The 26,476-nt window shown below is 35.4% G+C and overlaps 1 protein-coding gene across 1 annotated transcript in view; it reads left to right on the top strand.

Moving 5' to 3' along the window:
* Positions 1-281: 281 nt before the first annotated feature.
* LOC123313762 overlaps positions 282-26,476 on the top strand; it is an 81,807-nt gene continuing 55,612 nt past the window's right edge. Inside the window, exons 1-3 of the mRNA XM_044898761.1 lie at positions 282-552; positions 13,717-13,796; positions 15,578-15,856. Coding sequence (XP_044754696.1) covers positions 15,850-15,856 — 7 coding nt within the window. The 5' untranslated portion in view covers positions 282-552; positions 13,717-13,796; positions 15,578-15,849. The remainder of the gene's footprint in view (positions 553-13,716; positions 13,797-15,577; positions 15,857-26,476) is intronic.

Raw genomic sequence — 26,476 nt, 5'->3', positions numbered from 1 at the left:
TTCTAGCTAGACAATGCACGAGAACGTCTACATAGGTTTGCAATCTCTCCAATGATATAGAGCTAGTTTTCGTCGGGCATCCGACCATCTCTAAATTAGAACACCGTCTTTCCCCATCCAATTCATCTGAAAAATCCATCGCCGAGCTGCACATTACGCGAATACAGTGGAAAATACAAAGGCTACATTCTGGCCATCTCGATGTACGAACATGGTTAGACCTGCGTATTTTCCTTATATCGATCTACCCGCTGATGACGGCACGGCGCTTTTGCAGACTCCTGGTGGTGTGACCTCGACGCGAGCCCGTACAACGAGCGCCGCGGTGCAGTCGAGGTTCAGACGCGGACGTAGACGCCCGTAAGGAGCCGCGTTCTAGTCCTGGTCGCCAATTACGTGTTCCAGAATAACGCATACTGCCTTCCCCCTACGTGTCGATTTTTGGTGTTGACGGAGTTTTCGTTCAGACGGACTTTTAGTTCAGTTTTGTTGTGGTGTTGCGTGAAACTGTAGAAAAAATTGTAAAAATTGACTTTTTGCTCTTAGAGACAGGTAAAAATAATCATTTGATCGTTATGCCATATGCCGGTTTTATGGTTAGACGAAGGTGATTAAATGGCAGAAAACTTCTTCCGAGGAGGGAAGGAATGTCAAGAATTTCATCCACATTCTTTATGAGTTCGATATTTCAGGAGAAAATCTAAGATGATAAAGCCCTGAGCCAATTCTTTGGGTTTCTATTCTGGAGTTGGCCGAGCGCACAAAAATCGTACAAATGTTGAATGAAGAATGCTGATTGAGGCAATAATTTCTTGTCAAATACTCTCGAACTTGGTGAAAATTCATTGAACCAAGGACAGTTTTTTTTTGTTTTCAAATTTACTCTGACAGGTCGTTTAATATTTCAGAGTGCACTCTTATTGATGTATGAAAATTTTACAAAGCGTACCAAAGTTGAGAAATTAGGTCATCGATAATTTTATTAAAGGACAATCCTAATTTTTCATGAAAGGGGTGCAACAAATGAATTCAGGCAGTTCAAAAATCGTATTTTAGGAGGATAGCATCGTATCCAACGAATATACTATATTTATAGGTTTGATGTTTGTGAGAATCAACTTGTGCTGAAAAATCGTAATGCAGTACTTCACTGAAACCAACAAGATTGAAATTGTAATGATGATTGACTACGGAGATATTACAAGAACACTTAATGAAGTTCTTATTCAGAGGGAAGTATCCTGCTTTACCACCTATGTCACAAAGTACCATAAGCAGGTTTTAAACACTCGGAAAAACAACCAGCAGAGAGCTCTCACTGAAGATGTCGAAATGAGTATTGTACTCCGTCCTCCTCAGAAAAATCCTCATGCCCATGTTCGTCTTTAGGGACGAGAAGTTTTAAAAAACAGATTTTTCGTCCTTCTAAAATGACAATCCTCCAGGAACTCTCCGAAGATAATCTAGATAGAAGACTGAAGTTTTGATTACAACAAATAAGGAATTTACTTCAGACAGAAATATTGTGAACATGGAAAATGTCCTGTTTTCTGCTGAATCAACGTCTTATTTCCATCTAGAAACCAAAACACTGTTTGCCTCTTAAGATATGAAATTGGAGCCACCCAGTGGAAATTGAACAGTTTGTGTGGGCTTGGAAATACATAATGAACTAACCGAAAATGTACTCCTTCAAATAGTTCTTCCTCAATTCAACAAGACAAACCAAAATAAAAAAATTCGGACCATAATCACATAAGTAACTCAATTGAACTGTTTCATGGTAACACGCAAAATAAATTTTTGAATAAAATAGCTAATTGAGCAGAAGATAATAATATGTAGTGATTATTACATTAAGTATTTTTGAGCAACAACTACTGAGCGAAATTAAAAACAAGGATTGTTTTCGAATAGCATCCAATTTGTAAATCATCTATTCCTTTCTAGTACCGATACAAGTTCAGGACGTTACAGTGAGAAGAGCAGAGTAGTTTTCACCCTCTTTCAAGGATGTATAATATTTTAGATCGAGATCTGCTACAAGAATTATTTTATTATCAATTTAAATTGTAAGCTTGTAGAAAAAAAGAAAAAGTTACTGTTTTGTGATATATTATATCAAATCACCAAGGATAATAAACAGCAATTAAAAAAAAAATTTCTTGACTATTTCAATAAAAATAAAACATATATAGAATAGAATATGAATTTAACAGAAGTAGATACTCAAGTACCCGACACTTGTTTTCATTCAAGCAAAGTATATCTAGAAGTATGACAACCTCGATAGTATTTTGTTTGACAAGATACTTTGTTGCAGAATAGGAATCTTTTTACGAATGATAAAATGAGTATGGTAAATATCCGCTCCAAAACACATACCTACAGTTCAAATACAAAGTCTCATCAGCTCAAAAATATAATATTCAAAGAGAATCAATTCAGATTCAACCATCGATATGAATATCAACAAATGTTGCGATCTAAATATAACAAACTACAAATCATCAAAGGTTTCATCTAAAAGACTGTTCCATCAAAAAAGACTGAATGTTGACTGTGGTTTCAGCCTTCTTCGACCTCATCAGAGCAACACAACACTCACCTCGATCGAAAAGGATGGAATGGAAGGCATATAACTTCCGTGGCTTGGTGGTTAAAGGGTCTGCTTAGTATACCTCAAGGTACTGAGTTCAATACTGGGCTAGAGAAATTTTCTAGTCGATACGGGTACGGCCTATTATTACTTTTGGGTTAAAATTAACAGTACTGTGTCTAAGGTGGAGTAAGCACACAGTAATAAAGCCTACACAGAACACAACTGGTTTTCCGAACTCCTACGCAAGCTCACAGAGCTTCTGATGGGTACTTCGGTACCTATGGAGAGTCAGGATAATATAATAATGATGATATTTACCTAATATCTGAACATCCAATCCAATGCAGCACCGATATGTAATCTTACAAAGTCCAAATGAAGCCCAGAATATAACAGACGGTGGGATGGAAATGATCATTTCAGACCATGCTCATCCACCGCATTCTGCCCTATTTCTAGTTCATCACAGATATTGGGAAAATATTTTGTCCCCATCATTCACGTTCTACAAATAAACCGAGGTTTCCTGGCACACAATTTGTAGTACCTAGTTGTTCAAAATAATTTACGAACATCAATCAATCTATATGAAAAGAATAAGACCACAAACGTGATATAAACGACCGATAATGTTGTTTATAGAGCATTGGAAAGGTTCAAGCTATTCTTCATGTTATTTACTTGTCTGATATTTCCCACCCTGAAAAATTGATTTGGTATGATGTCGAATAAAAGTGGAGTCGTTTGGGAAAAATATTGTTCACTATTAATTTATGATTGAATGGATTTCGATGTTTATTGATCATGCCAATTTAGTATCCATTTGTATCATACGCGTACATACGCGACTTTGAGACTAACAAACGAATTAAGAAATTGTAGCATTATGTGTTTCATAAAATAAATCTGTTTTGACTAAGGTACAGTGATTTTTGTTTCCAGGATAATTCAATACCATTGGAACAAGTTTTCACTCATAGTAAGAATTCACCTACTCAATGAATTTCCCAAGAGTATTTCACAAGAGACATCTTGGATTTTCATACGATTTATCCTATGAAGTTGATTATGAAAAGTTTTTTAGATATATGTAATAATAAAGATAATGTAGAAAAGAATACAGTTCTTCATATTTTTAACTGCACGGTATAAAACAGTTTTCAAGTCGAATTCCCAATAGAAAAATTCAAAACTGAATGGATCGAAAGAGTCATTGTTCGATTCAAAATCTGCCAACCCTTTATAATTTCAATACTGCGAACAGAATACCATAAACATTTTTTCCAATATTTGAGTGTGTTCACTCACTCGACAGTATTCCACTTTCATCGGTGAAATGGAATATTCTTCGTATTTTTATTTATTTCATTCCCAAAGGTATGCATAAACAACAGATGAACATAGAGCCATTATTCAGAGCTGGTTCTCTGGGCTTTCATACCCATTTCACGTTTTTCAATTTCAACAGCCAGGAATTTTTAATTGAATGGAATCGTTAAACATTCCAATTATTATTCTGTTCTTTATTCCAGCTGTTCCGATTTATTATTTCCACTGATGGAGCTCTAGAATCAGCCCCAAAAACTATAATTTCTAATGACTTTTTAACATTTTTTTCCGATTTATATCTCTAGACATCTATTGACAGTAAATTGTTTTCATTGCGAGGTATTTTCATTCTCAAACTTATCAATGACTGATAACTGTGCTATCAACAAAAAGGACACGAAATATTATGAATAATTCTGACATAATCATCCCAGAGTGTGGAATTTCTTTTCGTTTTCAATTCAATGCTTCAAAGATACAAACAACAGCTTCTGCTCGAAGAGCCGAATTCATAACTTCTGACTCGACAATAGGGTATCAAATGCTTCAGCCAAAGGAGTTCACACTGGCACGTATCTCGTTGGTGACTGTAAGTCTAAAGGTGAGGTTATGCAGACTAACTAAGAATTAATAACTAAGAATTAATAACTAACAAATGGATCAATCTCATGGTCAAATGGCGAACACGTGTACGCCATCTGCCAATTTGATTGGTCCTTTTTTTCTTAGTAACTCTGCATAAACTTACCATGTTCTGTTCAAAGCTAGAAAATATTTTGAGTTGGGTGAAATTATTTCATTTTACAAGGCCCAGAGCAGAGAAGTACTAGGGTTCGGAACTGAGCAGCTAAAAATTCATTGCAGCTCTTGGATTCTACCCAAAAAACAACAGTACGACTGACTGAATGCTCAACTTTAATAACAACCAGTTGGAACATCGAAAGTTTCCAGCTGATTCTCGTTCAGGACAAGTACAAGGTGGGCAAAATTCGAATTCAAGAGATTGTTAATGGCCAAAACCGCATCCCTTTATCTTCTATTGTTTTCAATTTATAAGTAGAAAATCATTTTTTGGCTCTTACATTCTACAGACACTTTTTCATGTAGAATGCAGTGGCGTATAGTCAAAGATTTTTTTCAGTTCTTCATTTCAGTGATATAGTGGTAACATACATTCTTTTAAACATAAACTGTATGTTACTTTTACAAATTCCTCTCCCATATTTTTTTCTGATTCAGAATATATAGGAATATAAGTCGTATATCTAATTGTTCTTCCAATTAAAAAAAAACTCACAAACTAGTTCGGTCAAGTTGGCAGGTCATTTTCATTGATAATATGATAATGAACTTTATGTTCTTGTGTTGTGTCAGGTTATGAGAGATTTTGGAGATCACTTTCATTCCGGATATTCGAGAAGATGCTCGGGAAATGAAAAAATTGAATTTCCATGACTACTTCATATTTACCAATTAACCTCTACTAGTAGTGGCACAGCCTTATTTGTGAAGGTGTGTTTGAAAAGGCTCTGGTAATGGTATTTAGATTATCTACTAGTTGAAAAGGTTTCGGAACATATTCAGTTGAATCCAGGCTTATAAAATTTCCTGAAAGTGTTTCATTTCATGTTGGAAAAATTTTCATCCTCTCAAATATCAGGAATCCGGAATCTTCATATCTCTCATATTTGTAATAATAATGAGGTTTATTCTTGGGTTTATTCTCTGAAATTTACAAGGAAGGTTGTTAAATATTTCAATACCTGAATAATAAACCTAAGGAAATCCACTCAAGGAAAAGCCTTTGTCATTTAATAACCTGACACAATTTAGGAGCATAAAGTTCATTAATTAGAAGTAATACCTCAAGAATCTCCATGCAAAAACGGCATTCTCTAGTTCCTAATTTTCGCTTTCAATTTCTTACGTGAAGCCTTTTTTTTAAATTGAAGTTAAAGGACGTCTTGATGTCACCCCCTCTCTTTCTTTTCCAATTTAGTTGTTTTCTTATGAGAAAAAAAACTTGTTTCTGCAATCATTTTTCGACTGTTTTTCGACATATTTCGATAAAAATAACGACGGGATGACATCGGCGATTCAATTCTTTATATATTGTAAAGATTTTTATAGCTATACATGCCAAAATTAAGCTGAAATTCAGGAATAACTGAACATTATTCAACATTCCAAATATTACCTCTCACACGGTAATTTCTACTTTTCAAGTGACTCAGAACGTAATTCAGGCTATTTCTCAAAGATATGACCCATTTTCGTATTTGGGGTAGCATCCGTAAAGCAAGCAATGTCGATCGTCTTGATCTCGAATCATATGTACTACTTCCCCTTAACATATTATGAATAAAATGACCTGCAAACTAGACCGAACTAGTTATTAAGTTTTTTTATTGGAAGAACAATCAGAGACACAATGTACGTTATAAATTCTGAATCAGAAAAAAATATGGGACTGGAATATGTAGAAATAACACAGGGTTTATATTTGAAAAAATGAAAGTTACCACTATATCACTGAAGTGGAGGACTGAAAAAAATCTTTGACTACGCCACCGCATTCCACATGAAAAAGTTTCTGTAGAATGTAACATTTGTTTTTCGATATCACCGATAATTTATGAAATAGAGGCACCAGTACGAAGAGCTGAAAAGTTAGTTTTCACTTTTATAACTTAGAAACAAAAGAAGTAGAGGGATGCGGTTTTGGCCATTAACAATCTTCAGGAAAATCGAGGTAGGAAACGTGCCATCCATTTTTCCCTAGCTCTTACGGTTATAGAGCTGACATTCAATCCCATCGAATTTTGCTCACCCCGTACTTGGAAACTTAGTTTTTCCCTCTCCCCTGGCGGACAAAAAACATTTCACTGTGTGATTCTAGTTTATCTACATCACGTGAAGTAAAGCAACAAGGACAGTGAACAAGTTCCAGGTAGCCCAATGCAAACAAATACCTACGTTTTTGTTGATATGTCGACGGTAAAACACGACAAAAATACATGTTTTCCATTTTCATTATGCGGAATGCGGACCGATCCAACTTCACGTCAAAACTTGGTCCCACGTTGACGTTTCAACGTAAAACTTTCCGCTCTATTGACCATAAACGTTCTCTCGAACGAAACCTCCAATAAACTCATCAGATTTGATGGAGTTGTGCAAATATTAATACTTGTCCTCGACATCCATTCTACCGTCTCCTTCGCCTTCATTTTCAGCCTGTATTTTCCGGCTGAAGGAAATTTGTAGCGAATCCCCCCAGGTCCGGTCGGTCGGTAGAAATCGAACGGGGAAAATTGTTTCCTATTTCGACGATTCAGTTTTCTGACTTCGAATATTTATCGGTGCTCGTGATGGGGCACAGTTTACCGATTCGAGTCTAAAAAGTTTTCTCATCATTTCGAATGGTTTGAACTCCGATCAGTCAAACTTTGAATAAAATCTTATATAAGAATACTTTAGCACCAGATTTTCAGCACAATGAATTCCGGGCTTTTATTTCATCTTGACAATTTTGTCAAAAGTTTGATCTGATCCAAGATCTTCAGAATGAGAGGAAAAAGGACCGGCGCTTCCAGCAATTTGCTACTTTACGACACCACAACAAACATAAAATGAAATTTCAACTTTGTCCAGGACTCACTACCAGTGAAGCGAGCAATTATTGAGAAAAAAATCTCCAAAAACACCCATTATAAGAGCCATATTTTCCACTACTCTTGCAAAGAAATGAGAAATGAAACAACAACACACAGAAAAAGGACTGACGAGAAAATGACAGAAACAATCAACTGATTAAGTGGTTTTAAGAAGAAATATATGGGACAATATAAAACCTCACATTCAGAGGAAGATACAGTAGCTCGATTGCAGAGAATTTGACAATATACTGCTGAATATGAAGCCCCACAATCAGAAGAACTTAGAGCAGCTCAATTGCAGTTAATGAGCAAGCACGAAATGGAATCTAGAATTATATAGTGCAACTGAAACCATTTTTATGCATTCAATTAACGTCAAATTCCGTATTGGATCGAAAGCACTATTATAGCACCTAATAAAGGGTGAGTCTTTAGACACGAACAAATATGTTAGCAGTAGATTCTTGAGATTAAAAAAAAAACAATTTTTTCATATATAATTTTTCCAATTCGGCCCTGATAAAAAGATATAGCCATTTTAAGTTTCCACAATGAACTGTGCCACCCCTGGAAAAACAAAATTACCTTCAGAATAACTAGCTAAATCTGGACACTACACATCTGTGGATCTTTTAAACATATTTATATTCAGCTAAAGTACCCAATTTTTCATTTTCATTTCACAGAAACTTTTTAGTTTTTGAACATCAAATTACTCGAAAATGGCGCATTATACGAGAAAGTATGAAGAATACTGTTATTTCGCAAAATGTTCAAATATTCATTATAAAGCGTCCAACTTAGTTTCCAGAGTTGGGTTTTTCGAATTTTTGGTTTTTATGGTACATAATGGCCCTAATGAGAAAATTGGAAGACGTGGGTGATATCTTTTATTCGACAAAGATTCATAAAATAAATGAAAAACTATATTCCGGAATTCATCTCATCCGATAAAACCGTCTGTGAGACATTTTTTATGGTTTTTCAACAGCCTGTATCTCTTAAACCGAGCCGATTCGGAAAAAATAGTAAGGGAAAAAAATTTTTCTTTTGGCCTCAAGAATCTGTTAAAATATTTTCGCGATTCAAAGACTCACCTTATATAGTAGTTCACCAAGTTCACACAAGAAAGCCAAATCAGAGATATACATAGAATATTGCAATTTGACAAAAATTAACTAGCAACTGGAGTTGTAATAATATCTTTGAAAGTGTCAAAACATTTCATATCCAGCAGCTCATTCTGATTTTTTGAATCTAACATTATCAGATAACATTAAAATGACTGTGAAGAATATTCCAGCAGCTGTGAAACAAAATATTCGTGATCAACAGCTGACAAATGTATTTGAAATCTTGGAGTAGCCAAAAGTAATGAATACTGTGAAAGCTGGAAGTGTAAAATAACCAGATATTAATATGATCAATAAACAGTTCCAAGTGGTACAGCAAGCAATAAATATCGAACAGAGATCACTCTTCACCTATACTACAGAAAGTATAAAAATAAACTTCATGGAGAACAAAACGTGGTGAAGCAATACTGAAAAAAAAAATTATTAGACCCCAGAAAGCCTCGAACGGTAACCATGCGTAACAGAATGTAGATATTAATTTATTTCCTCTAGGAACTAAAAATAAAAGAATATAATCTATGGAAATTTTAGGATACTTAAATATAATTTGTTGTTTGTTCTTCTCTTTCAATTTTTCACCTCAGTTGTGGAAAATAATACAAATCACATATTTCCTGTTACTGTAAATTATTCTGTTCACGTTTTCATATCAGCAGTGTTGTGAAGATAAGTCAATACCCGCCCAAGAAGATTATAGATGCAAAATTGAAACACTATAATCTATCGATTCCCTCGAAGCATACTCTAACATTAAATATTAGTATTCGGTTGTATCATCCAATACGCTTCTCAGTCAAAACCCACTCCATCCTCCTAGAATATTAGACTTCAATTACAAATAGGGTTTATATTCATGCTACCCAAATGGGCGAGGGAGTTCCGAAAATTGTCTGCAGGCACAATGGCGCAACTAGTCTACTCCTCCATGCTTGAACTTCTTGATGGATTGTTCAATAACTAATTTGTGCCGATACATAGTACATCCGTGATTCTAGACATCGCTTCATGAATTTATCATTCTACGAGTCTCGCTAAATTGACGTGTAGAGTAAGTACTATTGGGATTGGAGAGTGCTCTCTGATAATTACGACTCTGAATTGAAAATTTAATCAAGAAGTTGCCATTTAGCAGTCTAAGTGGAGAATATCGAAATGTCTTCATCAATCGAATGAAATATTGAATTTTTTTTATATGCATTGAATGGCAGCTCTGGAACCATTAGAACTAGGGAAAAATGGATGGCAAGTTTCCGTCCTCGATTTTCAAGAGATGGATAATGGCCAGAACCGCATCCCTCTATTTTTGTTTTCAATTTATAAGTGAAAATTCATTTTTCGGCTCTTTGAGTTGATTCCTCTATTTCGTAAAGTTTCAGTTATTTCATCACAGAAAAAGGGTTTAATTTTTATTTCCTATAATCTGCTCATTCCCATGTGCTTATAAAAAGCTAATGAAAGCTCTATATAATAGAGTAATGATAAGGTTTATTCATCCCAGTAAAAATTATAACAGAATAAAAGCAAAATGTAATTACAAGTCGATGAAGTTTAGCCTTCTGACCTAAAAGTTGTTGAACAGTTGATTGACATTTTGACTAGTCACTTCATCAATGACATTCCTTCAAGTTCAACAAACTCTTAGTATTCGAAAATCATCAACAAACTGTTAACGGTAGACAAAGGTTTCAGGCTTTCAGCCCTTATCAATAAAGTGAAAAATTGCAAATAGGAATAACAATTTGTGTCAAACCAAAACCACCTGTTCTCTCGTTATCCTTCCTTTCATGATGCTCATTTAGTAAGCTAAATGAAGCAATTGAAGTAACATGTTTATCATCATTCATTCAAAGGTCTTCTGCATCAAACTTTCGAAATAATTTCTCAAGATTTTCAATCCATATGAAAATGTGGAGTAGAGGAAGATTCATACATTCATTGCTATATCCCGTTACTGAGAATAAATCTACAAAAAGATTCAAAAACAAAACTATCGGTGCGATCAAACTTTTATAATTTCTCAGGGCTACTTGCGACTGTGTGCCCTCCTGTGACTGAAGAGCCCCAACCGTGACCTACAGATCTTTCCACACTCCGGGCATGGATAAAGGTCAGTTCATATTATCCTTCCGTCTCAGTTCAGTTCAGCTCAGCCAAAATATCTTTCAATGTGTTTTATATGGACTAATTCATACTATCCGTCTCCGACTCTTCAGCACCTATCGGCACGCTTACGGCCGTCCGACGGTATTCTTCCAGAGAATATTGTGCGGATGGGCTGAAGGGCGTGGTTGGACTGAATGAGACTGAACGTATAATATGAATAAGCAACCGCTCAGTTCAGCTCAGTCAATCGAGGGTTTTCCTTTGTTGTGAAAGCTTCTTTGAACTTTTTTTGTATTAATTGCGAAATTTTTCACAGTATACAGGATGATTCATAACTATTGGGACATAGACTAAGAGCAGGTTGTACCAAATATACCTCGATAAAATATTGCTGTGCAAAAAAGATAGGGGACGTTGAAATTGATTTTTTTTCGTTTTTTGCTAATAATTTCACTGTATATTTTTTCATTCGTTTTTAAGAAAAACACAATTGAACAGTTCAGAGCATCGGAAGGGGATTTGAAGTAACGACTTATTTATTTTATTTATTTATTTCGACGATAAAGCATAATTAAAAACAATGTAACATAAAAAGAATAAACTTAAATTAAATGTTCTTCGTGTCCTCCCCCTACTTCTATGCCTTTTCTAATTCTTTCAATAAAGGACTTTCGAACTTTGAAGAAAATATTATCCTCTCCTCTTATAAAAAATTCAACTTTAACGCCCTCTATCTTTTTCCACAGCAATATTTTATTGAGGTATATTTGGTCCTATCGCCATATTTTGGTCCAAACAATCTGCCCTTAGCCTATGTCCCAATATGAATCACCCTGTATAATCGAAATGATATCCTGTTCATTCTAAAATAGCCATGATGTGTGGACCAATTTTTTTTATAATGTCCAATATTCACCTTCAACTTTCCTCTTTTCAAATATTGGTTAGACACCCAATCTTTTTAACGACTTTTTGTTCCTCTTCATCTTCGTCTAACAATAATGCAAAAGCACATCATTCATTCAGGCGTAATTGCAGCAATTTTATTTTTAACAGAAGTTAAAGGATTTACGTCCTATGAGATAGGGCACGTAAGAGACACAACGAAAATGATAATACTGATAATTTAACAATATTTTTTAGGGTCCTTCTTGTACTGTTTTGATCAAAATGAAAGGCTTCATGTGTCAAGTGCTGGTCGATTCGAATGCAACCGAAGATTCACGACACACGAAGCGGAAGGTGACTGAGACGATCGTGACTGATAATATGAACGCAACCTCCGTCAACGGCTAATGATCCTTCCGCCGGCCTGAACTGAGCGGAACGTATAATATGAATCGACCTTAAGTCAATAACCAGATCTGGCCGCCTGTATTCTTCTCGAGTCTCCATTATAACTGTGGACCAAAGACCTCCACCGTGATCTGTCTAACGCTAGTTGTTCCCAGTTATGATTGGCATTAACTGATTTTAGGGATTGATGCAGTATATCCTTAAACCGCTTATACTTGCCTCCTGGTTTCCGAGCTCCCTATGTGAATTCGCCATACATAGCTATTTTGGGGAGTCTTGTGACTTGCATCCTCAGAATGTGGCCGCTCCATCTGAGTCGGGCCCTCGTTACTTGAGTCTCAATTGTCATACAACTCGCGCGTTGCAAGACTTATGTATTTGAAACTTTGTGGTTGATTGATGTACATTATTTGTCTTAGGCCCGGTACTTTCACGTGCGAATAAATAAATTTATTCGCATTTATTATGTCTTATTTGTAAGATTAGTAAAAATGCAGTCTTTTCACTTTCGGATAGTGTTATTCATCGAATAAATCTGTCATTGAAACTTAATTAGAAGAGTTTATTTGTCATAGATCGAATGTCGGTACGTCATTATTGGTTGAATAAAATTTATTCGAAGGTGAAAGTACCGGGCCTAAAATGACGTTGTTGCGTCTGTTCAAGCTGTTTAATATGTCGCCTGTAGGGCGTCCAGCTTTCGCTTCCGTAAAGAAGCGTTGGGTGGGCCACAGCCACAGCTATCTTGGTCTTCAGAGTGAGGTTGTGATTTTGAAACACTCTGTCCTTCAGCTTCCAGAATGCCCGTGATGCCGAATTGATTCGGTTGTGTATTTCCGTCTCCAGGTTATCCCAAGTATTTATGAAGCTTCCCAAGTATTTGAACTGCTCGACCTATTCTAGAGTTTCATCCTTCAGGATGATATCTGTTTGAAGGCTTTCTGGTGTATTGAGGTATTGAGTCTAAGGCCTAAAGCTTCGTATATATGTTTATGGGTGTTCAACATCATCTGAAGATCCTCTGAGCTGCTAGCGGGCGGTAGAAGAATTATTTTCACAGTCTGACAATGGTGTTGTACTTCTGACGATGACGTTAGTTCATTGCTAAGATGAACCGACTATAAACGATTATTTTATCCAGCTCGCAGAACCATTTTTTGTTTTGTTTTACCTGAAGTATTCGGATCTCGGAATTATATAAATCTAAAATAGATACTGAAAAACTTCGATACAGATGTACATATGAATAATCGAGACTTATTTAGCACCCATAGGATTTTCTTTAATCCGACACCCCTGTCAAAGCATGAAAAATTCCACGAGGACAATATTTAATAAATTTGCGATATACACATGCTCCATTATTTTCCATCATTACCTAATATCCCAAACAACCATAACGCCGAGATTGAAACTGAAATAACCTCTAAACGAACATTATTTCCGAACATTATCGCCAAATCTGTAACGCCCTTTGTTGTCGATATTATTAATGAAATCCTGCCATAAAATATGACATGAGAGATATCGATTCACTTAAATGAAAATATTTATGTGATCACAGCGATTCAATCATTTTTTTTGTTTCCAGAATAATGGACAATGGAGTCGACTTGGCTGGGGTAACAGCATGACGGATGAAAAATTCCAGACACGTATCCGATTGTTGAAGTAATGATTTTGCTGTCAGTGGTTAAAACGTTTTTTCATTTCTTTGAAATTAATCGAATTGAGGAAATTTTATTTCGTGACATACATCGAGTACTTGATTAAGAAAAATTATTATTTTTTGTAGCTGTAAAGAGCTTCATTTGAAGATCACATCTAAAATTTTAACTTTGCTCAAGAGATTCTCTTATTTGGTTTTGAAATAAATGCATTTTTGACTATAAAAAACTGAATGATATTTTTGAAAGGTTGCATATATCAAATTTCAAAAATAAATTACTTCAAATCCTTCTCCCTAAAATGAAGGGTCCAGAGAAATGAAAATATTCCACTCAAGAAAAAAGCTTATTGAAAAACTGCGGTACAATAATTTTGAGAAAATCAGCAATGTAGTTTCAAGCCCATATTCTCTTACAGAACTGTGTAACTATATAAAATTTTTCAATTGCCACAATTGCAGATCGAAGGTTTTGACATATCTGTAGAGAGCTCTTTATTGAGAATTCATTAGTCTCACAGCTCTGATCCTAGCTTTTTCCTACCATTATTTTTTACATATTTGGAGAAGTATCAATATTTCATCGCATTGAAGAAATATCCATCATTGTTTTTATCCATTCTATCCATCAGGTTGATTAGAAAACAGTAAAACCCACGATACTCGTTCAGATTTCATTAATTAATAATATCACTCAGACAATGGGTAAACATATTTTCATGAAGCATTTCAATTATATCATTATTATTATATCAACACCACAAAATTTGGATTGATGGAAAGTCAATAAGCATAAAAGTGATTTCTGATTCCGATCGATTTTCAATAAAGTAAATAGTTCACCATATATTTCTAGTATCGGTAAATATTATACCAGTAATACCCGAATTGAGGAATAAAAAGAGTTTAATAATTATTTAATGGTTAGGTTTGAAACCACTGCTTTCAGCTTCATGAAATCGAATTATTCCCTGATTCAGGAATTATTTTATACGGTGTTATATAATGCCAGTAATTAGTTTCTAAAAAGCAATTTCAGCCGATTAAACTACAGTTACCACCAATTTCACGTTTCAGTAAAATATTCATTTATTTCTCCCATCATTGACAAAAATATTTCATATAGCAAATAGGTGATAACTTCCGAAAATAATTTCTTTTTCATTTCTCAACCACTGCTAGGACAAAAGGAAAACCATGTCTTCCTATCTTCGAAAAATCTATTTCGAAGTGGACAACTGTCAAATGCATTTCTTAATGTTTTCCTCAACTCAAAAATATTCACATGAGCACAGGTTTATTGAATGATTTTTGCGCAAGGGTCATTTTGAATTTCCTACAATTTTGCTTACATTTTCAACAGAAGTTATAATAATAAAAGTTGACTTCATATTAGTAATTTAAATTATCGAAATTTCCTTAAAATACGCTTGTGTGAACTATACATACTATTAAAGAGGCTCCCTGGTATAAAAGAAAAAAGAGGTGATTCCTCTTTTTCGAAGGTTGTTCTCATTCTTTTATTGCAAGGAAAATAATTTGTATGCCCAATGAATAAAAAAGTTTATCCTAATAACTAATAACCTAAAATGAAATGTATAAATTTTTAATTATTGTGCTGAAGCTCGGTCAAAATCCCTATCCTGTGAATTGAATGAAACACCAAGAACATCCGAGACTAATGAAAGCTCTCTACAGATACTATCTCGAAAACTCAATTTCCCCAGGCACTCATCATAATTCAAAATAACAGTTAAACTGACAGTTCTTTTAATCCCGGGAACAGATAGGAGAGAGCAGAATCTGCGGGATTACACATTAAAGCAATATCACTCTGGTAGCGTTCGTCCAACGACTTAATTCGTATGAATAAAGGATGCGCAACAAGGATATCTCGTGGTAATAGCTTGCTAATTGAGCCCTCCCTTGGGATCGAACCCTGGATGTGCTAGAAGTTCGAAGAAGGCTGAGAAAGGGTTGATTTATCAAGGAACATTATGCCTGTGATTTCAGCAAGGATGTTCATCTGATAGTGGTCCTAAGCAGGAGCGAGGGAACATGACAGGTGAGTTATGCTTAAATATACAATTTTAACAGGATTGATTCTCTTCTCGCTCAAATCTTCTGGAAGTTCCTTAAAATGCACTTTTCGAAGGGAACTACGAAAGTGTTTTTTTGCTTGATGTATTTGACGCAGAATTGATTAGTATGGTCCAATTTCCCTACAATTAACACTTTTAATACTTTTCCTCGAAAAAATGGTATTTCTGCTAATAATTTGAGTGATGGTAATTTGATAGTTCTATTTAGGTCATAAAATTTGTTGATCGAATATGCAATAATTTCGTGTATTTTAAAATACAAAAACGGATTGATTTAATTTAATTGTAACCGTGGTATCAGAGACGTAACGTAGAAAGGAGCTGTCGTTTGAAAGAAAAACAGTTTGATTTCAACGAGAGAATATTTTTTTTGTATTTTCCTTCTGTTAACTCTACGGATGGCATGTGTGAGGCATACCCCATCAAAAAAATCATTATTACTTCATGGCAAACTCAAAAAACTGAAGCAAGAACTTTTCCAGCAAATTTTTGGACCCGAAACTTCTTAGGTCTGGGAGAACCAGAGTGATAGTTGCTTTGTTTTTGGATCGTAGAAATGTACCCAAGTCTCATCCATAGTAACAATTCGGTTTAAGAAGTCTACATTGTTTTCAAATCGAGCGCAGATCGAACGCGATGCTTCTACCCTTGCACGCTTTTGGTCAACATTCAAACATTTGGGGATCCATTTTGCAGCAGTTTTTCTCATGTCCAAATTGACGTGGACTATATGATGAACGCGTTCGTATGAAATATTCAGTGCTTCATATATCCGTTTTAGCCCAATTCGGCGGTCTGATAAAATCATGTCATGAACTGCATCGATATTTTCGACACAGAAACTGGCCTTCCCGATCGGTCACCAATTTCAATGGAAAATTTACCTCTTTTGAAGCTTGCAGTGCAATTTTTCCCGGTCGCATACGAAGGATATTGATCACCAAGGGTATTAAGCATATCTTCGTAAATCTGCTTACCCCTTAACCCTTAATACAGGTACTTGATGATGGCTTGATACTCCAATTTTTCGATTTTCACAATTTCGGTGGACATCTTCTTTCTTTTAATTTATGGCGTAAATCTGGTTTACTTTTTTGTCCTCAAACTTCACATTGACACGTCTAATGAGTTACTGTTCGTTGCTATGGATTATTTTTTTTATTCATGGAACTGGTCTAGACTAACTAGATGCATCCTCGTATTGTCACCTGATTATTATCCATAGGTCTTACACAAGAAAAGCGTAGTACAAGAGATCATTGTGTTAATGTGCTTAATTTTTTTTTATTCAGTAATAGCATATGAATTCTTTACGGTTGTGGTTACAGTCCATATGCCATCATCCTAAAATCACATTTGGCATCGTTCTTCTATGATATAGGTCAGCGTTGCCTTCGAATAAAATCATTCCAAAGGAGCAGTCTCCAACTGGCTCACAATATAGCCATCGAGGAATGCAATTATTCGCAACCTTAATCTCTTCATCCGCTTGCGTGTCTAATTCCATTTCACGGAAGATAAAATTCCTTGCATAATGTTAGGACACTTTACGGCAACAACAAAAGTTATACGTCCTGTAATAAACAGCAGCAGGATGCCTAGTATTTTTCAGACTGAAGGGACGGCTGGCTTTTTACCAGGATGACCTACGGTACATCAGAACATACGGCTATGGGTCTTTTGTAGGGAATGAAAAGTTGGAAGTTTTTTTTCCTACATATTAGTGATTCCCACGGGAGTCCCGTTCCATTTGGTTGTGCAGTACCAATTCATAGAAAATGATTTAAGTTGTACGCTGTTGTCCCATTCAACTAAAGCGATGTGAGCGCCAACTGTGTGTCAAGAGTGTTTTTAAGAAGCTAGGAGTGGTTAAAATATTGATTTGAGTGCTATTTGCAGAAAAATATGAAATTTTGTAAGATTTCAGTTGGCAATTTTGATCAAAGACGTTTTGATTCTCGTACCGCTTTTCGTTTATCTAGCGCAGTGGTTCCCAACTTGTGGTCCGCAGATGCCAAAATATGGTCCGTGAACTCAGAACATGGAACTTTTCGAAGTCCGCGAATGATTTACAGTTTTTTTTTTAAGATCTCTCAGACCAAACTGTTCAATAGATAGCGTTAGTGAATAGAATCAGTAGTACAGTCAATACAAACTTGCTAAAAAATTTGAGAACGTCGCAAATATATACATTTTTTGAAGATAACTTTCGAGCTTTTATTTGCAAACTTCAATTTATTGTGATTATACGTAAAAATTCCCAAAAATATGGAATCAATTAAACAATCGTCAAGACCGAACGGTTGCATCGAGCTCCATAATATTTTCAGATTTATTCCAAAAGTTGCCCTTTCAGAATTTGTATCACATTTCCATCTACGGTTATTGTTATTGAGAAATAATCCACTCGAAAGGTGATTATCGAAAAATTCCCAAAAAGATGAAATCAATTAATTAATCGTCAAGATCGAACGGTTGCATCGAGCTCCATGAAATTTTCAGATTTATTACTAGAGATATGAGGGCGTTTCCTATCTTTCTACTCTATAATCTTTGCTTGATGTGTCAAGCAATATCATTTTATGTGTAACATGATATTCAATAACAGAAAAACTAGTAAGTGCGGACATGTGCTTCAGAAAAAAAGATTTTGTTGGAAACGAAGCCTGACCCCAAAATTCTCAATCATTTTAGCATAACGAGGATAAGGTATCAGTGGTTTCAGACAAACAAATATCTATTCAAAATATTTTTCCAAGTATTTTCTCAACTCATTAAATATGAACAAGTAGGATTTTGTACCGCACCGCACAACTAATCACTTACATAATTTCCGAAATTGATTGATATGATTGATTGATTGTGTTGATATCTATTTAGCCTAGACCAGTTCCATGCATAAAAAAATATTGTGTTACCGAAGCAACGAACAATAACTCATTAGAAGTGTCAGTGTAAGGTTTGAGGTCAAAATAGTAAATCAGAGTTACGCAATAAATTAAGAGAAAGAAGATTTCCACCAAAATTGTGAAAATCGAAAAATTGGAGTATCGAGCCATCATCAAGTACCTGTATTTAAAAGGGTTAAGAGGTAAGCAGATTTACTTGATATGCTTGATACCCTTGGTGATCAATGTCCTTCGTATGCAAGCTTCAAAAGAGGTAAATATTCCATTGAAGATGATGGTCGATCGGGAAGGCCAGTTTCTGTGTCACTCCCCGAAAATATAGATGCAGTTCATGACATGATATTATCAGACCGTCGAATTGGGCTAAAACGGATATCTGAAGCACTGAATATTTCATACGAACCCGTTCATCATATAGTTCACGTCAATTTGGACATGAGAAAAATTGCTGCAAAATGGATCCCAAAATGTTTGAATGTTGACCAAAATCGTGCAAGGGTAGAAGCATCGCGTGTTGGATCTGTGCTCGATTTGAAAACAGTGTAAACTTCTTAAACCGAATAGTTACTATGGATGAGTCTTGGTACATTTCTACGATCCAGAAACAAAGCAACAATCGATAGAGTGGCGACATTCTGGTTATCCAAGACCTAAGAAGTTTCGTGTCCAAAAATCTACTGGAAAAATTCTTGCTTCAGTTTTTTGGGATTTTCATGGAGTAATCATGATTGATGTTGTCGATAAGGGTAGAAAAATAACTGGAGCTTACTATTCGACATTACTGACCATTCTACGGGAAAAAATCAAAGAGAAAAGACGCGGAAAGCTATCCAAGGGTGTTTGGTTTTTGCAGGACAACGCCGCTGCACACAAATCTCATGTTGCCATGCAAAAAATTCGTCATTTAGAGTTTAAATTCCTAGAACACCCCTCTTATATACCAGATTTGGCTCATCTTTTTCCTCAACTGAAAAAAAGTTTAAAAGGTCGTAAATTTTCTTCCAACGAGGAGGTAATAAAAGCTGTGGTGGTCTGGTTTGCAGAGCACGAAGAAACATTTTTTTTGAAAGGTCTAGAGACGTTGCAGGTTCGCTGTAATAAATGTATCCAATAAAGAGGAGAATATGTTGAGTTTTAAAATATGTTGACATTGAAATTTTGTTTGGTTTCATAGTAGGCTAAGAATTTGTCAATATATCCTCGTATGATCTTTCACTTGAAAAAGTCCTTGCTCCCATTATGTCTATGTCCCAGTTGAAGAGTGGCCCTGCTCATCCTTAATTCACCCATCAGAACCTCATTCGTATTCCTGCAGATGATTCAAATAGAACTCGCTTCAGTAGACGACATTCTCACTCGACAGAGGGGAAGACAGGAAAATAACCCACCAATCAATTCCCCAGGGCATTTTTGCTCGATTTCGTCCGCTCGTCATGGGCTACATGTTCGAAACAATCGGGGTCCCGATTAGATTATTCACGGATGGGCCACTCGACCGAGCCTGGAAAAAAGCCGACAATTTCCTGCACGAACGGTGCGGGCCCGTGGAAGCAGCGAAGTTAAAGCAGCTGAATGGGTCGTTGAGTAAATGTTTTCCATTTTTAGTTTTTCCACGGCCCTGGAGCGTAATGAAAGCGCACCAGGATTCGCGTGAGTTTTTGAAACATGCATAACCTAAAGTGGTCACTCGATATCAGCAATGAAATGGAAAATTACTCTCCGGATGGCGGAACAAGGTGATTGGGTTGATAGGTATCCGATTTATCGTGGGTGACGATTATGTTGATAATTATGTCAGCTGCTTTGGAGTTGGTTCTATCAGATCTCAACATGAAGCCCGTTTGTTGAACTGCTTTTTATTGGGAGATAGAGACAGAGAGAGAGTTTATGGTGTTTCTACAATTACAAAAAAGTCAAAGTAATGAAATGAATTACATATACCTACTCCATTCACTTTTATTTTAGCAGTCCGTTGGCCATGGAAATTTGACACATTTCACTCTGTATAGTAAGAAAATGTGGGGTTATGACGCTTGTCAAAACATTTTTGGGTTTTAAATCAGCGCTATGTTGCCCGTTCTACGTAAAAGTTTCTGTTATTACGTATTTTGTCACAATGTCGAATCTCGTCGCAAAATTTGTGACGAACATAATGGAGGAGTTCCCTACACCTAAAAAAAGGTCTACCAACGGGGAATGACTGCTTTCTAACGAAACCTACTTCATTCTTTCCGCAATGATCAAATATATTAATGAAATTCTACCGATCTTTCTAGAGTTTACTGTTAAAAAGAAAAAAATATTTTCATAACCTCGATTGCTGATTGGTTGAAATTTATGTTGGTATCACTACTTCTTGTGACAATTGACATATTTCATTGGCAAATGTCATTTTTACTGATAAAGAAGAAAGAAGTAAAAGAGTATTCTGTGACCAGTTACGCCATTTATGGTTATGTTATGTGCAAAGTTTTGGTTATGTGCATAATCTTCGTTTGAACGCATTCTTGTTTTCTTGTATTTTGTATTTTGCCAACGAAACATATGTATTTCATACGCTAATACATCTGATGATGAAAACCTTGACATAGACAATCGTTGGTCCTTGGAAATTGTTTTCTTTCAATGTTTTTATTGAAACAAACTTATGGTCGAGTCTCTCTCGCCCCCTGTTCAACTCTCCCATTGGTTAGGGAGACATAAGGCAATTTTCGGTTCCTTAAAAAAAAATTACTGTACTCATAATGGTCATCTCACGATCACTCTACTATTATCTATCGTTATCTATTCGGGCATGATATATTCACCCAAAAAAATTAGTAGCTACCATTTACAGATAGGTACAGCTTAAGTGGCTACAGTGTGGAAAGGGGGTCAACTCTCCCGGACTCCCCATACTTAGTAACAGTACAATTTTCAATGATAGTAGTGCTCAAGGCCCGATAATTGGGATAATTAAAAAAAAAACTTTAGTTCTCAGTGAATGTTTTTTTCATCGGAGTTATCTTTGTTTAATATGTTCAGTTTTATATGTGAAAATGGCATATAGAAGGAGACCTACGTGGTGAAACTATTCTCTTGTGAACTTCAGTATTTGGCCACATTCCAAGCCTTCCCTGTGTTGCGATGTGTGAAGAATATTATCCATGTAAGGTTCATCAAAATAAGGATGTTAAAGCTGGCCTAGGGGTGGAGTCGGGGAATCCCATTTCGGCATCCGGGCCTCATGAAATATAGATTTTTCTCTGAAAGGGGAAATAAATAGCACCAGAGTTATTTATGGAAGTGAAAGAGCGTATATAGAAAACTGTTTACGCCCACATTTTGGGGCATTATATGACGGATCGCAAGTTGTGCTTATATGATTTCAGAATAATGGAAATAATGAACAAAAGTCTGCTTTTATGGCAAGGACGTAGTAATGCGTATTTTCAAATGTAATTCCTCAACCAACGATTTTGTTCAGTTATTTAAACATAGTTCTTCATGTGGTTCTCCCAAAAATCAACTAGTTAAATCTATTTATTTGTTCATTTCACCAATAAAACTTCAAAGATTACCTTAATAAGGATGTAAAAAAAATTATTATATAATTATATGTATTAAGTTTCGCAAGCTTCTAAAGCTCACTCTTAGAAAAAACTCTTTATTCTAACACCCGCTGAACTGGTTTCAAGAGAATGATCTATCAATGTATGATTCAATTAGGAAGACAATTCTCGTAATTTCTTTACATTGAAAAAAAGAGTGATCAAGATATACTCTGCAATAAAAAAGTTCAGTTGGCAAAACTTGAATGAATTCAATTCATTTTTACGAATGTAAAATGCTCTGGTGAAGCTTTTCATCGTTTCTTCTTCCATTTCAAGCAGCGTTGTTGAGAAATAAAATAAATTTCTATTATGTGAAGTTTCGTGAAACGAGAGAACATTATATCACGCCATCACGTCGTCGAAGTTTTAGAGCCGCATTTGATATATGTTTCTCATCATAGATTTCAATATGTGTAGAGTATCGAGCAGCTCGTGAAATATTCATCCTCTAGATACTTAAACAGATTGTTGCAGCTTGATAACTTGGAAACAATGAACTTCATATAACAGCAGATTATGATCGAGAGTTTGTAGCATATTAATGGAAGGAAGTGTTTTGACAATTTTACGATACGAAAGTAAAAAATGGTTAAAATGGGTGAGTCTCGTATATTCTTGAGGTCAAAAGAAACACTTTTCTCCTATACCATTTTTTCCGATTCGGCCCTGATAAAAAGATATATGCAGCCCTTTTGAGTTTTCATAATGAACCGTGCCACCCCTGGAAAAACAAAATTACCTTCAGAATAACAAGCTAAATCTGTGACACTACACATCTGTGGATTCAGCCAAAGTACCCAATCTTTCAAATTTCACAGATACTTTTTGATTTTTGAACATCAAATTACTCGAAAACGGCGCATTATACGAGGAAATATGAAGAATACGTTCAAATATTCATTTGGTAGCGTCCAGCTTAGTTTCCAGAGTTTGGTTCTTTGAATTTTTGGTATTTTTATGGAAATGGTCATAATGAGGAGACTTGGGTGATATCTTGTGTTCGCAAAAGATTCATGAAATAAATGAAAACTATATTCCGAAATTCACTTCACTCGATTAAACCGTTTATGAGATAGAACTGAAAGTAGCATATTTCTATAGTTTTTCAGCAGCCTGTATCATTTAAACCGAGCCGATTCGGGAAAATGATAAAGAAAAAAAGTATTTCTTTTGACGTCAAGAATCTACTGTTAAAATATTTGTATGAGTCAAAGACTCACCCTGTATATGTATTCAATTCCATAAACATTGGGAGGAAAAAATCAATAGGTTTTTGTTGTAGAAGTTTCAAAATGGCGAATGCGACGGTGACTCGATGAAAAGGAAAAAGTGCATTCATTGTTCCATGAAAGTACCTACTTTTAACAATATTGACAAAGGTTTTTATGTACAATAAGGCCCAGTTTCCAGTTGTACAGATCAAGTTCAAGCTGAGTTTAAGTTTCAATGCTGAACTCAACTCGAATTTGAATTGTACCTAAAAGTGCTAAGAAGTGATTGCGGAAACTTTGAACCGTTCTTCATGTACCACCGAGGAAGAAGCAGTTTTAAACTGGTTATTTTTTTCCATACTCTATCCTGGGACTAAACAATATGTGTGCTTTACCACATCGATATTTCATTGAGACATATTTGGTCCTATCGACATATTATGGTCCAAATAACCTACATTAGGGCCAATTTCACCAAAGATATAAACAGAGATCAGACGTAACTGGCGTTAAGGACAGAAACTCGCTGATTTATTTCGATGGAGCATTTTAATTTCAATTCAAATGGAGTGTTTTGTGGTTCCTTTACCCTCCTTACTTCACTTAATAGAAAAAGCAGATGTCAATGTTAAAAAAAGTTCGTTTAAATTTTAATCTGAGTTTAAATTAAGCGGAGATCATTTGTTGAAATTTGCCTTTAGTCTATTTCCCAAAATTATGATTCAGCCTGTATTTATATAATGGGGAATTCTCCTCATTTTGGGTTATCACTGCATATGCAAGTTTAAACTGAATAATCATGAGTTTCATTCATGAATTCACCGCGGAAACTATTCAAAATCATCCATCAAATATGGGGTTTCTAAATTTAAATCGCTTTGTGTGGAGTTTACGATTTGGCAACAGCACATACAAGACAATGAAAAGAACAATGTCCGATCAGCTTGTTTATAAAATAACAGCTGTTGATCTACAAGCGCGTACTTACTGGACTGGCGAGCTTCAACTGCAACCGGCCATAAAAATCTCATAACCTTCCTCGTTCGTCGCAGACTTCATGGACAGCCATCTTTGTCTATCTCATCAATATAATGCTTTTGTTGTCCTTTATTATCAAGGCATATTTCACTCGATGTTGCCAGCTTGTACAATTCTCACAAAACGATTTGAACTTTAAATACCTACTTACCCATTTTTATTTTTCATTTTTAAAATAATTTTTTTTGGGAAACGGTTGAAATGGTTATTTCAAAATGTGACGTTCCAAAGATATTTCATAAAAAATACATCTTTTTCGTCAAAAAGAGTATTCCCTATTAGGTAATAAAGATAAATAGTTTTCAATATCGCGGGTGCAACAGCACACATTCTATTTCATTAATATTAAAATTGATGTGGTAATTCCCTTAAAATGTGAAATTAGGTACATGCTGTTAATGGAAATGAAACGAAGTGATATGATGCCTCATTCGCAACTACCACCAGAAATGTGAATTGTTGCCAGCGTTTTAATTATGCCATTCGCCATTCGCCCTAATTCCTCATGATGATTGAATGATATTCAGTCGCTACCATCTGCTTCCAATACGAATGTAACCTTCCTACGTGTTCTCGACATTCAAACCTTGTTTCGTCCTGATTTATAAGCCTCTACCTTTCAGCCTATACTATACGTGCTGCCAGACTCATTTTACATCACCCGTTGCCTATAAATTTCTGGTCGGCCATTAAATTTCACGTCACTCCCGAGAAAAGCGGAACGCCTTCTGAAAGATTAACCTCCTCTCACCCCATTTGAGGCATTTGAATTTACCTCCTTTTATGGAGGGAATGAGAATTAAATGAATGTGAATCCAATTCTGCGGGCGCTTCAGATTGCGGACGGTTTATGGATTTCTATATGAGATCAGGAAATGTGTAATATTGGAAAATTTTTCCTCCATCTCCATTCGTTCTAATAATATTTTTGTCCATTATTTTACGTGAATAACCAAATGAAAATATATCGGTCTGAAATTAGCAGCCTTTGGCGATCTTGTGGCCATTCGGCTATTAGTGTTTTATATTTTTTTTCTCTTTTTGATTCATCTACGAGGATATATTGAAAAATTCTTAGCCAACTATAGAACCAACCAAAATTTCAATGTCAAAATATTTTATTACTCAATATATTCTCCTCTTAATTGGATACATTTATTACAGCGAACCTGCAACGTCTCTAGACCTTTCAAAAAAAATGTTTCTTCTTGCTCTGCAAACCAGACCTCCACAGCTTTTATTACCTCCTCCCTGAAAGAAAATTTACGATCTTTTAAACTTTTTTTCAGTTGAGGAAAGAGATGATAGTCGGATGGAGCCAAATCTGGTGAATAAGGGGGGTGTTCTATAAATTCAAACCCTGAATAACGAATTTATTGCATGGAAACATGAGATGTGTGTGCAGGAGCGTTGTCCAGCAAAAACAAAACACCTTTGGATATCTTTCCGCGTTTTTCTCTTTAATTTTTTCCCATAGGGTGGTCGAATAGTAATCTCCGGTTACTGTTCTACCCTTATCCAAAAAATCAATCATGATTACTGCATGGAAATCCCAAAAAACTGAAGCAAGAACTTTTCTAGCAGATTTTATCCCTTATTTGTTTACTTGAATACATATTTCGTGTCAAAATAATAATTCGATCAAAATCTTCAATTTGAACAGATTGCTTCTTTCCAATTCGCTCATGCAATTTATATAAATTCCCGATCGAGAATGTAGAGATTCTCGAAGTAAGATGTCACCAACAGAACGTGTACAAGAAATGAGATATAAATTCAATATCGCAGGGTCAACAGAAGGTCCCATAATAAAAAGTCGTATGAAGACGGTA

Source organism: Coccinella septempunctata, chromosome 5 (assembly GCF_907165205.1).
Source record: "Coccinella septempunctata chromosome 5, icCocSept1.1, whole genome shotgun sequence".
NCBI lineage: Eukaryota > Metazoa > Arthropoda > Insecta > Coleoptera > Coccinellidae > Coccinella > Coccinella septempunctata.
Note: the sequence above shows the minus strand (reverse complement) of the source record. Positions and strands in the feature narration are given on the sequence as shown.